The sequence below is a fragment of the Centruroides vittatus genome, unplaced genomic scaffold, assembly GCF_030686945.1.
Source record: "Centruroides vittatus isolate TY-2023 unplaced genomic scaffold, ASM3068694v2 contig_1824, whole genome shotgun sequence".
In the NCBI taxonomy this organism is placed as follows: domain Eukaryota; kingdom Metazoa; phylum Arthropoda; class Arachnida; order Scorpiones; family Buthidae; genus Centruroides; species Centruroides vittatus.
This window is the reverse complement of record NW_027121123.1, coordinates 1,558,433-1,574,343: the sequence shown is the minus strand read 5'-3', so window position 1 is coordinate 1,574,343 and position 15,911 is coordinate 1,558,433. Positions and strand designations below refer to the sequence as shown.

The window sequence follows — 15,911 nt, the reverse complement described above, 5'->3', positions numbered from 1 at the left end:
CTTATAAACTTCTATTTTTAGTTGGCAGAGGAGGAGCATGAATTGCCCGATACGTGTACAAATACGATGAACACTTATCAACTAAATAAAATTTAATGATGAGATTTGCCAAGTGTCTGAATGAATAACAATGAATGATTTGTGTTCAAATTAGTAAACAATTACTGGCACGGTTTCACGAATACCAGACCTAAACAGGTGTCATTTCTTTAGAAAGTTTTCGCGGGGGATACCCCCATTGGCAGATGGCCCGTGTATTGCGTTATCGTATCCTACTAAACCAACCTTTTCTTTATTACTCGATTCGTATGCTGAAATAAAAAATTTAACAATATTGGAAGTTAGTTACGTTTGTAGACTAGATATATCATTTATTTAACTGATTTAATAGATAAAAACAAAAACAAAAAATTATTAATTGTGGCCGTTTATTCATGAAAATATCACATTGACATATTTGATTACATAAATTTTTTCGGTGATTGCATTAAATTGAAGAAGTCGATGATGAAGTCGATAAACTATCTTCCATCATGGCCGTATTAATTACGTAAGCACGAACATAATAAATTCCATAAACAACGTTTTCCAGCTGATGAGAAAAATTACAATTTATAAATAATCGAATTAATAATAAGTTGCGTTATTTTGCCACAGTTAAATGATTTTATACAGGAACTACTTTTTTACTCATATTGTATACATAAAAATTTTGTTATTTTATTTTTGTAGTAGTGAATGAATGCTTTCACTTATGAATTATCAGTATAATGCATTTACCTGTACGAATATTAACAATAGTTCTATGAAAACTAGCCGTATATTTGAACAATAGCGTGTAAGTAAAATTAAATAAATAAAATTTAATTATGTTTTGAAAATAATAAGAATTTTGCAAAATTTATAAGGCAAAAAATAAACATTGTTTCAAATTAACTTAAGAAAATATTGAAAAATTTAGCCTTCTGTAGTGAAAATATTTTTTTAATACTGTACTAACTATATATATATAGATGTTATTATCTACAAAATAACTTATTTATATGAAAAACTGTCGTCTTATTAACTGTAACATGCACGGGTGTCGATCCACACGGAACAGAAGAGACGTGTTCCCCCAATATTTTTGCACCGGAAAATTTGTCCTCCCTTCCAATGTATTTTTATTACATGCTATACACTATAAAAATTAGGAGTAGAAACGAGTACTGCACACAATACATACACCTTATTTTTGTATTTACCCAAAACTTGACATGAAAGATGTTTCTTACTCATTGTCATTGCCCGACTTCTCCCCTAATTGATATATAAATCGATAAAGGTAGGCATATTAAGTCTTATTGTGAGTATTCTTGATCACGCCATCATTTTTAGATAATAAGTAGTTTTCATAAAAAGAAAATAATATCTATTTCAATGGACCTTGTCAAGTTCTCTCATTAAATTGGTATATTCGTTAATGTCGTATCTAAATTGGTTTTCATTGATTACAGTTCGAACTGTCCTCTGTCTTTTCTTATTGTTCTTTATTATTGCCAGCATAAGAAGTTATCGAGTAATTCAATAAAATAGAAGAAAGTTTGAATGATTAAAAAAATATAACTATAACTAATTAAAAACGTTGAAGATTGATTTAATCTTCTATTAATCACCGTTGTAAATACAGTATTATTAAACTACATCTGATAAAAAAAATTTTGTAATTTCTAGCTGTAAAAATTCAATTCTTAGAATTTAGACATAAATTATATGATTTTTATTTTAGAAAATATTGCTAATATGTTAACAAGGAGGCCCAGAGGCAAAAGAAGAAAATTATCCTGGGCCCTCAGGAAGTAAGACCCCTTTACAATGTTTTTTTCGTTTATTTCCTGTATTTTCATATATATTTTATATTAAACATAATATATAATATAGTGATTTAATTCGCTGTAAAGCCTTCAATATGCATTTTGTCTCGGATCATTACTCTGTAGGAGGCTCTGTATATTAATAGGCCTATATATATAATTTAATTTTGAAACTTTTATTTCATTGAAAAAATTCAAAACTTAAATTTTCTTCAGAATTTAGAAAAATAGGATATTAGTCTAATGTCATGAGAGATTATGGAATGCAGATCCTCATAGTTTACCATAGAACGCTATTTCACACTCATCCATGCTGATCGATCCTATTTCGGGGTAAGCCCTGCTGTAATGGCCGGCCATATAGTCTACGTGATGCATATGCAAACCACTTCAGAGTTTGATAAATTATTCTAAGGTATAAAATTCTTAAATATCTCAAAAAATAATAAAGAATTACAATGTTATTACCTCGAATATACAAACTATCAAATTTATTATCTCGAATAAATATATTCCGTATTTGAATTCATACATTATTTTCTCATAGCATCCAGTTTGAAATATTTCTTTCTATAAATAAATGATCATTAAATTTTCATAGCTTAAAAACATTTCATCAAATTATAAAGTAAATTTGGAAATGGGTTTGTATACATCTCCTGGTCTTGAAATATCACAATAGAAACCAGGTTCAAAGCAGCAAGCTCCTGGTAACTGATGATCTCCAAAAAGAAATTCCCAATCTTTATAACTTTCCACACCGCAACAATTTTTCTAAAATTTTTAATTTAGTTAGATTTAATCGTTGGAATTTCTCTCAAAATAAATGTAACTTACGCTTATAGTTAATATATCCCACTCTATTTTGACGGTTTTTTTCTGTACGAAATACTTTAATGAATCTGCCATGTTATATTTAATGAGTTTATATATCTAAAATATTAAATAATAAATTGATTAATGAATAATTATTAAAAAAGGAAAGATTTTGATAAGTTTAAAATGTTCATAAATAATATATTAATTTTACTATTCAAGATATATAAAAATGTTATCTTACCATTTCTTTTTTCTCAGATATAGCTATTCCTAGTATAATTTGCGTAATTAATATCCAAGCAATTATTATACAACACTAAAAATATTAATAGTTTTAATACAGTGTACAGTACATAAAATTAAGATTATTGATTAAAAATACAAATTTTTACCGTTGTTAAGCAACATGCATTTCGTTTCGATGCAGAACAAGAAGAAACAAGAGCCAGAACAGAAATTATTATTGCAAACATAATAATAGTTATTGGAAAGAGACGAATATATTTATTAGTAAATGTGTCTTTGTTAATCATAAACACTCGTAAGAAAATTCCTACAACTACAAGCGCATTACTTCCGAGCTATTTTTATTAAAAAAATTATTAGTTTTTTTAATAATTGCCATTACATAGGGCAGTGGCGGATCTACTTTTTGATACCCTGAAGCGTGAACTGCTATGGGATCTCTCTCTCAACCAGCAATAATAGGATAACATCCAAAAAAAGCTGCCCCTCCAGGTTTAGAAACCCTAAATCTTTAGCTTCATTAATATCATAGTATTATAGATCCGCTACTGAATCCGCTACTAATCCAAAAATCAGTTAATTATTGTTACCGTATATTTTAAAAATTAAAGTTTATTTCTGTTAACTGTTGGGTAATTCTGTTTACATTTAGTACATAATAGTATGCTAAGTGATTATAATGTATTACTATATAATTAAATTACTGTAATCAATGAATAATTAAGACAGAAACGGCAATTAATGTTACCATGATCAGAGCATTGCTAGAATACAGTGCACATCGAGCAACTGAACATTTAGCTTCTCTAGGCATTTTTTAAATAGATTATAAATTTTTTAAGCAACAAATATTGTTTTTTTTTAAATATTAACTTAGAGATTACTTATAAATAATTCATTTCTGAATTACATTTTTATTAACAATAATTTTCGCCTCAATAATACATTTTTATATTACGGAAAAGACAATATTGTCATAAATTATCATTATTTAATACATAAAGAATTAAATATTAACAAAATGAAATTAATTAATTAATTATTTAACATTGCAGAATATTTAATCGAATCAAGAGTAATTTCAGAAAAGGTTTAATAAAATTAATTAATAAATTATGATAAATATAATATTCGAAAGTAAAATATTTATTTCTGTATTATTTATTTATTTCAAAAATAAAAAACACGGAAAGTAATCAGGTAACAAGTAGACATGGAAAATAACTAATTGGACAGCCAGGTGATCGAGTTGTCAGCCCACCGCTCTGGGGTATCCGGAATCGAATTCAGGAGAGCAATCCCTGGAAATTTTTCACGTGTGGTTTGTTTCGGAAATGTCGAGCCCCATCTTTCATCATCCGCTGCCCATATTACAGGCCTGGCTGAACACCCCACTCTTAGTACCCACAAGGCGGAAAATGTTAAAAATGAATAAACAAATTTAATGTATTTAAAAATTTAAAAAATCTTTTATTAGCTTCACCATTGGTTTTATGGAGCAACCCTCTAAAATCTTTGCATTTGGGTGATGGCTGTATTAAACCAACGATCATTAAAGGCTCCTAATTGTCTTTACATTCAGGAGCCTGTAATGATCATTGGTTTCATGTCATCGGACTTAGAAGGCTGAAACTTTCTGTTTTTTACGCAATGATGATACAGAGAGAGAATTCAACACGCTGCACTGTATCGTATCACGGCCTTGACAAGCAATATGATATGCAACAAATAGACACCTGAAGAGTACTCATAGCACTCTTTCTTGTTTGGTGCTTGAGGCATTTTCAGGTATTTATTCGCTCTCTCCTGAATTATGGAGTAACTATTATAAGGGTAATTCATTCGTATTGTATATGAAAAAACACTTAATATACTGTATTTTCTACATTTTATCCATTTTTAATTTAATTAATGGCAAAGTATAAATTTTTGTCGTAAATTAAATTTGACTGTAAATTGATAGGAAAGAGTAAGTGCTAAATAGTTAGAATAAAAATCGTTATAACACGAACATTTTGAATATACATATGCTACTTATTAAAATAATTTTTTAGCTGCAGTTTTAACTTTGTTGAGGATAAAGTTTAGTTTCCAATGTTGCCAGGCCTGTCGATTTAACGCCAGATTTGGCGATATTTCAAGCCAGTTAGTGATTTTACTATACTATTATTCAATCCTATTTATCCTAGGTGTTTTCGAATTTTTTCATAAAAACATAGGTGGAATCAGGCCTAGGCAAACGAGACATTACAATCGTCTAGAGTGGATTTGAAGGAGCTCGTAAATCGATTTGTAAACTTAGTTTCTTTATACTGTGTTTAAATTTAATGGTTAACGAACGAACAAAGTGAATATAGTTGCCGTGTAATGGTATAATAAATTTTATGCTTTTATATGAATATAATGAATAAATATTATTTTTCAATGGCAAGAGACGGGATCACGAGTTTTGCGTACGGCCCGAAATTTCGTTACATTGACTCTTTACATCGTATATAACATTATTCACTATTTTAGATCTATCATGTGTGTTAGTATTCTGTAAATCGAAGTACTTATTATTATTACTTTATAACTAAACAGTATTAGTATAGTGTAATTATGGGACGGGTCGAGCGGTTACAGTGACAGTAAACCGCTCCGAAGGGATCAGAGATCAAATTCGGACGGATCGAGAAACTCGGAATTTTTCTTAGAGTTATCTGTCCGGATATGCCGGGCTGCATTGTGGGCCTGTCTGAACCTATGAAAGCCTTGCTATGAAAGGCCGTCTTAGTACTCACAGGGAGAAAAGATTTGGTTTATTCGTTTCAGCAACGCGACACGTGAGCGATCTTGTAAAAAATATTTATTGAAAAATTTTTAAAAAGAATCTGATGCCAGAGGGACTTTTAATCAATTTACATATTTGTAAGCAGAGAAGAGCTTCAAAAGAAAGGTCAACTCTGCTTATGTTAATTGTATTACTGTGATCCTGAAGACATCAAATTTTTTATTGTATTTAGTCTACAATTGTTTAAAAAAATATATTTTCTCCTGGATTATTTTTTATAAGCTATTAATTAAAAAAATAATCGAATTTGCTACTAAAATGGCTATTTCTCTTTATAACTGCACGAGAGTAGACAGTACCTTTATCTATTTGTTGTAGTAAGTTAATAATGCCTAACGTTACAACTTGAATTGCAGACTGAACTTTCTCGAAATAAGAAATATTGCAGTGTGCACGATGTAAAAGTAAAGCAGTTTCCAAGCAAAGTACTCGAACTGATATTTTAAAGTAGAAAAGCTCTAATAGCCAGCAAAAATAAATTTTAGCGAGCACAATTAGTTCACTTTTTTCAAGCAGCTCTGCTTTCCTCTATAACAGTTTGACGACACTTATTAATGTGTCAAGAATTAAATGCCGAAAAAATGTCAAACTTGATAAACTTCAATACCCTCTCGACGTCATTACTGTTACTTAACTGGGGATATAGCGCAGTTAATTAACATTAATGTGATTAGAGACGTAACCGGAAGAGGCATAAAGAGATATAGCTCTATAGGGCTATGTCTCTTTATGTCTCTTCTAGTTACACCTATAATCAATAGATTATTGAAATTATGTCAATAATAAATAATTCTTTTTGGTTTTTATCTATAACACCTCTTGACTATTCCAAACATAGCCACTTCAACATGCAATTTAATATGCTCATAAAAATGATCGCATGGATTATTCAAAATTCATATTTATTTAAATATTAATATAATCTTTAAAATAAATGGTAAGCTAAAACTAAAAAAATATTTAATTACATTCCTATAAAATCAATTAATTTCATTTTTATTCTCATTAAATATATTTTCATTCGAATTTAATGATTATTTTATCCTTTTTATCCTTCAGATTCCGAACTTTCTTCCTCCTCGGTTTCGAACGATTCGCTTCTTTCTTCTGGTGGCATATTATTTTTAATTCGAACATAAAGAAGTCCAAATAATATGCTTTCTAGCTGTATAAAAATGTTATTTTAAGTAAGTAATTTTATAAATATTTCAAAAAGTAGTTGGAGAAAAAATACTGATAGTTACTCCTATTACAACAACAGTAGAATTATTTATTTCAAATAACTTGATTCTATAGTTTACATCCATCATAATTTTATCATAACATCCTGTTTCAAATATTGTTTCCTAGGAAAAATAAGAAACAAGTTTTTAAGAAAATATCATAATCATATACTGTAATTCTAGATTTAGTAAACCCAAATTTAAGACCTCTTTATACCTCCACTTTTAAGTTTCATTTACTGTAGTTATAACTTTTCTATTACGACTGTGTTAAATTCTATTTTCGTGGCCACCACTACAATAAGCTTGAATTCAAACTGCAGTGATTATCGATTTAACGACAAATCTTGTCATAACAATAAGAAATATAGTTTCCTAAGCAATTCATATTATCTTAATGTAAAACTTCTCCCGCTTGAAGGATATTCTCTAATGTGATAATCTCTGTTTAGCGATACATTTATTTATTTATTTATTTATTTATTTATTTATTTATTCCTAGAATACCGTGTTTTTCTTTCTCCACGACGGTAATAATGCTGTAAATTAAATGCTAATTAAGTTTAATTTAGCGATCGTTTTTTGGAATTAAAATGTACTACTCTCGTAATACGCAGATTCTTCACGAACATTACCTGCAATTAGTACAGATGAGAGCACGGTTGCCAGATTTGGCGTGTTTTTGGTATTTTAGCACCTCGTTTTTTGTTTAGCACTTCAAATTAATTATTATTTTTTATTTTATTTAGCTGAAATGTGGGCTTTTGAGCAAAACTGTGTAATTTGCAAAAGACGTCCTTATGTAATTTTCTGGGGAACTTTGTTAAGTTAAACTTATTTAACATAATGAAGTTCTCTTAGGAATGTCTTAGTATTGCAAGTTACACTTATTAAAATAAGTACAAAGAGCATTGGTCTTAAGGCATTATATTTTAGAATTAGTTTAATTTTAGGTCCTTTTTTCCCGAGGAAGGGAATACTTTAAAAATTCTCACTATAAGAATAAATCTCTCTACATTTCTCGTTTCCCTAAATATCGTTACAGAGAGATTTTAGCGTATATTTCCAAGAACATAATCACAATTTTATGGCATCCAGCTAAATGTTCACTTTACGACGAGTTACCAAAAATTGATTAGGTCGTAAAAAGCGGGCTTACTGATAGAAGTTAGGAAATAAATTTACTTGCTGTGACATTGACGCAATACATTTATCCAAGCTTTGAAATTTACAACAACTTTTAGGTAATTCTATATTTCCAGAATGAGAAATCCAATCGAAGTAACCAGTAACTGCGCAACATTCTTTCTGAAAATTTATTTATTAATTAAATTTATATTGTAATACAGCAAAAGTTTTCATAAAACAACTCACGTTTTTATGTAACTTGTCCCATAATATTCGATTAGTATTGTTTGACGAGTAAGTTTTGAAAGAATAAAACATATTCGCTTTAATTAGATTCTTTGCCTAAATATTGAAAAATATTTTATGAACATATTTATTAATCAAAATATGGGATATATATTACTTTAAAATATAATTTTGTCATCTGACATTACTGAATTTATACTATGCAATTTGTTCATTATTAATGTGTATACTGAAGAAGCTTAAGACCTCCTTCAGAGATTATTTTTGTATCTATATTAATGCATTTGAAAATATTTTTCTAGAATTATTGTATAGAGAATAGTATAAAAGAATAAAATCACATAAAATTATGATTGATTACTATTCTGTAATGTACGTTTATTTATTGTTTTTATAGTGTAGATATAAACAATAACTATAAATCTTCATATATATATCATATAATACAAAATACTGTAATTTACAATACTTGCCTCATTCTTTTTTATATATAAAATAATTCCTGCTTCTAGTTGCACGATCAATATCCACCCAAGAACAACGCAGCACTTTTAAATATAATTAAGATTAAAAAATAAATAAATAAAATAGGTTTACTGTACAGTAAAATATATATTTACCATTCGCATAATTAATAAATTATTTGTATATACAGCAAAGAAAGAAAAAGCAGTAAACACAACAATTGCACCACCGATTATCATAATAAATATTGCTATAAGGTCTGTTTTTATGTCTTCGTCAAAAATATAGTTTTTCGACAGGAAAACCATCGTCATGTATCCAATAACCAATAAACCAGAACCTCCGATCTGTGTTAAATATAATTATTTTCATGAAAATAATGATATTGTCTCCTTTGTTTCTATGAGAAAATAATTAATAAATTAATGTACTTTTATTGTATTTCAGTTGTTCGTGAATCTTATTAATATTGCTTCTATACACGTTTACTTTTCTAATTTTTAAGTAATGTTTACATACAGAAATTATTTTTTTGACCGGTCGCCATACTTTCTCTCTGCCATGTATAACAGCCGGGAAAGTAAAAATACTTTAATTACGATCACACGATATATTGCAAGCCTGTTTAAAAAATATTTAGCATTTCTATACTTTAAAACTTTATAAATTTTCTTTTATCATTAAATTTTGCATAAAAATAATTTCCGTTTAGCAACAATTCACATTATTATTAAAACACAATGAATTATTTTTACAAAATACAAATATAATCAAACTTCGATTTAGCGTAGTTTATTCGCCTCTGCAATTGGTACTAAATACTGTATATCGTTAAAGCGAAGTATCTCAAGCGATAAGATTTTTTATGTAGTAATTACTGTAGATTCACATACAATTTTGAGTTACGGAGTTTCAATGTGTCGTGATTTGGTAATAACAATGTCGTCTACAATATAATCATTCATTCGGTAATTCACAGTACTGAATGGTTCTCTAATATTTATAGAGAAGAGCAATATGGAAATCCACGAATATTCATTGGTGCTTTATGAGGGTGGCACTACTTAGGAGGACGTTATATGCAATTTAAATATATTACAAATTTTCAAATGGAAATTAGAACAATTCCTTACTTAAATTATGCAAAAGTATAAATTATTAGGGAGTAAATCTTTCTCAGAACAAGAATAGGACCGATGTTTATTAGTCTATTTACGTGAAGGAAAATAATTTCATGTTTATTACGAGGTATACACTGTTTAACGTTTCTCCAGGTGTATGACAGCCACACACTAACTGAAATATGTACAAGTTATGTTGTATCCTTTAGCATGTGCAAAACTTTCACTGTATTTTTTCATTACAAAATGCCATCCCTCTTACACTTCTCAGACCTCAGTCCATTCCATATTACTTAATAGCTCTGAAAGCGTAACTGACAACGCATCTTCAGCATAAGGAGTTGCGGGTTCGAGTCCCGCTCGTGGTTTCATAATATTCTAAATTGAAAGTAAAAATTAATTTATTTCTACTTATTAAATTTAGCATTCGATGGCGGCTTAACCTCTAGAGACAGCTAGAGATAGCTTTGGCTAGAGATAGGCGGTTAAGCCTATCTCTAGCCAAATTTCTTATTAATTAGCCTTAATATAACCCAATTAAAACATCCGGTAGATCGTTTGGTATTAAAGTTTTTAATTTATTTGAAATTTCCGACATTTTTGCAAGAAAATTTCAGAAAAATGAAATCGTAATATTTGAATTTTCGAAGTTTTTGTTCTGTTCTATTTTATTGCTTACTGCCGCTGTATTTCTGTTGTTTAGATTCCAGCACATCAGCACGTTCTTATTATAAAAACGTACACTGAAATTGTTAATTAATAAATATTGTTCGAAAAATATAATTAAAATTTCAAATTCAAAATTTTTTAAACTATTCGATTTCTATTGTGGTCTGTAAAATGATAAGTTTTAAAAACATTACAATTTCGTTCTTTAAAATTATTTTAAGTAGATTATTTGAATTAACTTACAAAATGTAGACCATTAAAAAAATAAAGGAGAGAATCAGAAATCAAAACTGCTTCTTGTTCTCCTTTTCCCATGTTGATGAATTGTCTTTTTAATTCTTTCGGAATTTCTTAACTTATTAATTATTAACGTTTTTACTCAATGTTTTGATCCGAGCGATAAAACTGCAACTAAAAATAATATATTAAGAAACTGACATTTAGAAAATAATTTAATTCTGACTTTTAAATAGAAAAGACAACGTCAATAAAAATAAAATAAAATAAATAGACCCATGAATTAACTACCATTTAGTGAAATATTAACTAAAGAACATTTTTTCAACTTTCCTGACGTTTGTAGAACAAAGCGAAGCATTTAAAACTGAAGATTTTTTGAATTCGAAATTACGTCATAATTATTTATTAAGATTATATATCTATGGGGACCGCTCACCATAGATACATAATCTGTGTTCGTCAGTGTTGGTGAGTTTTTTGAGTCAATTTGTCGTAATGAACTCTAACGCTTTGTATCAAATTTTGTGTGTATCTTTACTTCAGTTTTACTAAAATTTTTGACATATATTTATTACTGCGTGCTTTATTACTAATTGGTGGCATCGAATCTAATCCCCGATGTCTCGCACTCTTCCTTCCTTCCCTCCTTCAAAGTCGTCCATATCGTCTTTCGGAAAACGACAAAGATCTCCTAGCGAACCAGCTCTAAAATCCCAACGACTCGAATTTTTTTTTTCCTCTATTGGCTTCGTCTGCTAATGTACTTCAAAATTTATTTTCTTTTTTGGAAGAGAAATTTGACACCATTTTGACTAAACTCGAAGATTTAGCTACTAAATTCGAATGGCTGGCAAATTTACATAAAGACTTTGAACATCATCAAATGTGGAGAAGAAGGTGGAAGAACTACCTAATTTAAATGTGTCTTATACTAATCAGACTTCCTATTTTTAATATCTCTTAGATTTATCGTCTAATGAACGTCAGAGAAATAAAATTGTTATCGCTGGATTGGAGGGAAATTCGTCTGAAGTTCTATCCTTGGTTTCCGACATTATGTCATCTGTTAAAAGACCCAATGGCGATTCTATTTTGGTGAAAGATCTTAAAATAGTTTCAAAAAATAATTTGGTGGTGGTTGAACTTGATAAAAAACTGTACCGATATGTACTGTACAGCCGATACCTTTACCGATATGTACAGTACATAAATTCCGAATGAGGGAAAAGTGTTCTAGGGTAAAGTTTTTTGACAATTTACATTGGAGATCGAAAATTAGAAAAAGAAATCTTATTTCTTTTTATCGAGAGGCTAAGGCGACAGGTAAATCTGTGTTCGCGAGAGCTAACTGTTTAACAATTGATGGAGATAATTTTACGTTTGACCTACTGAATAACAACCGATGAAGATTGTACCTTTTTTATTTTCAGGAAAGTTGGTGAATCGTCAAAGGGATGAAAATTAAAAAAATTACCTGTTATCCCTTGCTCAGAAGATCTTTTTACGCTAAAGGTTTTATCTTGGAATAGTCAAGGTTTACTATATACTAATTTTGCTGATACGAGTTTTGTTGATTTTGTCTTTTCATATATTATTGGTATAACTGAATCATGGATGACATCTTCGATGAAAACGCTTCTTTCAACGTTAGATCCTCAGTTTTATTTTACTGAATCTTTAGCTCGCAAACCTGAGGAACCTGGAAGACCATCTGATGGTTTGTTCTTAGTAGTTTCTCGGAAATGTGTAAGTTGGAAATTTGTCATCTCTCCGATAATTATCGCTAAACTTACATTCGATAAACTTTCGTTTAATGATCGTTCTAGACTTTTAATCGTCTTGATTTATATTTCTACCAATAAACATGATTCATTGATTATCTTGATAGGTTGATTCTTGATTTTAAAAACGACGATGACATCTTGATTCTCGGTGATTCTAATGCTAGAATTGCTTCTGAAATAGATACATTATACACAGGTTCTAATTTAAATTTTTATAACATTAGAAAGTCTAAAGATATGATGTTTAACTACAGAGGAAGGAATTTTTTGAACTTAGTTAAATCTTTTGGTTTGATTCTTTTAAATGGTCGTTTTTGTTAATGATTTTCCTGCTAATTTCACGTTTATTTCCTCTTTGGGTGCATCAGTTATTGATTTGATAGCTATAAACTCTGAATTAGTCGATAATATAGAGGACTTTAAGGTTTTGAATAAATTTAATTCCGACCATCTCCCAGTTTCTATTGCTTTCAGGTTTGAATCTCTTCCTCTTAGTAAGGAATCGCCTACAGAAACTTGTTATGTATAGAGACCTTTTAATCGTTGTTTCAGAAGCGGTAATTGCTAATAAAGGTCTTCCACAAGGTGAACCACTTAGTCCTATTTTATTTAACTTATTTGTTAACAGATTTCCCGGGGTTTTTTCATAGTCATAATAATACTATGGGTATATCTATATCACCGGAGGAAGAACTGAACTGTCTTTTGTTTGCCGATGATATTGTAATATTTTCGTATTCACCTGTTGGCCTTCAGAGGAAACTTAACCTTTTACAGGATTATTGTAAGTCTAACAAACTACTTAGCAATGAGGCTAAATCTAAAGTAATGGTTTTTCGAAATGGGGCAGGTTGGAAAAGGTTAATAAATTTTGTTTACCTAACTCTGAGTTAGAGGTCGTGGGGATACTATAGATTGCACCCAATGGAATTTCGGGACTTTGAGTATATATTTGAACTCAGGGGACCGAGATGAGTTCAACGATACGCTACTTTTGGACCGGAGGCGAAAAATAAAAAAGTTATCATACTTTTTCCCGGCGATCGCGCGATGGTCGGGAGTCGCATCGCTCTCTCCACTAAGGCTATCGCGTGTTTAACAGGCAGTCCGGCAAGTCGGCCATATATACCTTTAACAGAGGCAGATATTGATCCACGAGCACACTGATCGTCTGCAGTTGAAGTTAAGTCCTTTTCGCACACCCTCGATCTCCTCGACCTCGGGGCCAAAGGCCCCTCAGTCGCCGACACGCTCGCTATCGCTCGCGGTCGGCTAGTACTACGCGCCGCTATCGCGGTTTGTCCAACAAACCTAACCTATCCCTCTGGGAGATGACCGTAGTCCGACGTCATAATTTGCAGACTTTACCGCAGGATGGCGGCACTAGCAACTACGATGCCGTCATTCAAAAAGCATTAAAAAAGCATGATAACTTAAAAAGTGTGATGACTTTCTTATTTTTTGTCTCTGGTCTAAAAGTAGGGTACAGTTGAACTCGTCTTGGTCCCCTCAGTTCAAATATATACTCAAAGTCCCAAAATTCCATAGGGTGCAATCTATAGTACACCCAAGGTGGTCTCGTCTTACAAATATTTGTGTATTTAGTTTACTCCACAGGGTTCGTTTTCTTTTCACCTAGATAAATTGTTTTTGAAATATAAACTTCAACTCGCTAATTTAATAAAGCTCATGGTTAGAATGAAGCAGTCTTCTATTAAGTCATACTTCCGATTGTTTGATTCCTTGATACGCTCAAGTTTGGGATTTATGTTTCCTATTTGGGAACCATCTTTTGTCGATAAATTAGAGAAAACGCAACGATTAATATGAAATATCAGATCGATATTTCATATTAATCGTTCTGTGCCTGAACCCGTTTTAGATTCGAATTGGGTCGACTGCCAATCGCTATACGTTTAGTATCGGCCATTTTAGATATTGGTTTAAAATTTTAGCGCTACCAGAATTTGATCTTAGAAAATTGGTCTATAATAAATTGAAACTAATAAGTAATAATTCTTTAGTTGTAACTTGGCCTTCTTCAATCGAACGTTTATTGTCTGATTTAGGTTATTCGATTGCTTACTATACTCAATTTTCTGATTTAAGAATTTTCCTGATTTTGAACTTTTCCAGTCATTAAAAGATAAATATTGGGCCCAAGATATTCTTTATATCGAGCAAAAGTGTAGCTTTTTTGAAACTTCTCTATCATCCTCATGGACACCCTCGACATTATTTATTATCGAACTTAAATTACAAGATTAAATCTTTAATAATACAACTACGATTATACTATTGTATTAAATGGGCGTAGAATGAATATATCTGCTTACTCCAATTGTCCACTATGTAATAGATTTTTTGAAAACGTTAAGAATCATCTATTTGTATCTTGTGAACTTACTGAACATTTAAAGGATACTTTTTTGACAATTGACTTTAATATGTTTTGTTTATATGATGATAATGTAAGTCCTGTAATGTTATATAAAATTTATAAATTTTTGTGTTATTCATTAAACATGTTAACACCGCATTATTAATTTAAGTTATATTATTTATTATTATAACGAATAAATGTTTGTTTGATTGATTGATTGATATTTATGTATTAATATAAAATCGTTGACAGTGATATTTAAATTATTTAAAATATTATTTTATTGATATTTATTGTTTCTTATATACACTAATATATATATATATGAGGATGTTTGTTTGTTCGCTATACATTCCTAGACCGTTCAACCAATTGCTACGAAACTTGGCAGTTACGTTTAAATTCTTCTCCCTTAGATAATGTCGTACGTTTCATCCCAAATTTTCGATTGGATTTCTATATATCGATTAATTTCTGTCTATATTTGATTGCTGGCTTTACATGTAGTGCCATCCATTGGAAGAAATGTAACAAAATAATTAACTACATATAATTTTAAAAAATATATATTATATTGACTGAATTACTGGGACAATGATATAGCGCAAAATAGACACCCCATTACGCCATTACTGCGACAGGTCATAGCACTTGCCTGCGTGGAAAGTAGTAATGTTTTGCTCCTGTACATCATACTTTCCCTGTTAGCACTAGAGTCGTGCCGGTGATGTATCTAACTCCGTTCGGGGAAAATTTTTGTATTGAAATAACGTGACGTGCGGTACTAATCGGAAGTTCATATATAGGTAATCTGGTCCTTTTCTCTTACGATTTTCATGTCTAACTTCTTTAAGGAAGAACAGAGACGGACGGAGGACAGTGTGAATTTATAGATCTACAA

At 30.1% G+C, this 15,911-nt stretch overlaps 2 protein-coding genes across 3 annotated transcripts; both read right to left on the bottom strand.

Annotated features, from left to right (window-relative positions):
* Positions 1–431: 431 nt before the first annotated feature.
* LOC136969901 (tetraspanin-9-like) lies at positions 432–3,837 on the bottom strand. The gene is made up of 7 exons (XM_067264209.1): positions 3,667–3,837; positions 3,065–3,253; positions 2,914–2,988; positions 2,691–2,786; positions 2,508–2,627; positions 2,322–2,423; positions 432–592 (listed from the first exon to the last, which is right to left on the bottom strand). The coding sequence occupies exons 1-7, from the start codon at positions 3,730–3,732 to the stop codon at positions 488–490; spliced, it is 753 nt and encodes a 250-aa protein (XP_067120310.1). The 5' UTR covers positions 3,733–3,837; the 3' UTR covers positions 432–487.
* A 2,884-nt stretch (positions 3,838–6,721) lies between these two features.
* Positions 6,722–10,994, bottom strand: LOC136969900 (tetraspanin-6-like). Of its 2 annotated transcripts, XM_067264207.1 has the most exons (7): positions 10,847–10,994; positions 8,969–9,160; positions 8,822–8,896; positions 8,349–8,444; positions 8,160–8,282; positions 6,996–7,097; positions 6,722–6,916 (listed from the first exon to the last, which is right to left on the bottom strand). In XM_067264207.1, exons 1-7 carry the CDS (start codon positions 10,916–10,918, stop codon positions 6,800–6,802), a joined length of 777 nt encoding a protein of 258 aa, XP_067120308.1. In that variant the 5' UTR covers positions 10,919–10,994; the 3' UTR covers positions 6,722–6,799. The 2 variants fall into 2 exon arrangements, with proteins under 2 accessions (XP_067120308.1, XP_067120309.1); XM_067264208.1 differs by lacking the exon at positions 8,969–9,160.
* Between the last annotated feature and the right edge of the window lie 4,917 nt (positions 10,995–15,911).

Bases quoted from the DNA above. Each gene is read 5' to 3' on its own strand.
- LOC136969901 (XM_067264209.1), bottom strand. From the start codon at position 3,732: ATGCCTAGAGAAGCTAAATGTTCAGTTGCTCGATGTGCACTGTATTCT. The intron at 2,787-2,913 runs GTAAGATAACAT...TTAATATTTTAG, and splicing joins TATCTGAGAAAAAAGAAATG to ATATATAAACTCATTAAATA. The intron at 2,628-2,690 runs GTAAGTTACATT...TAAAAATTTTAG, and splicing joins GGGATATATTAACTATAAGC to AAAAATTGTTGCGGTGTGGA.
- LOC136969900 (XM_067264207.1), bottom strand. From the start codon at position 10,918: ATGGGAAAAGGAGAACAAGAAGCAGTTTTGATTTCTGATTCTCTCCTT. The intron at 9,161-10,846 runs GTAAGTTAATTC...TATTTAACACAG, and splicing joins TTTTTAATGGTCTACATTTT to ATCGGAGGTTCTGGTTTATT. The intron at 8,897-8,968 runs GTAAATATATAT...TATATTTAAAAG, and splicing joins ATTTATTAATTATGCGAATG to TGCTGCGTTGTTCTTGGGTG.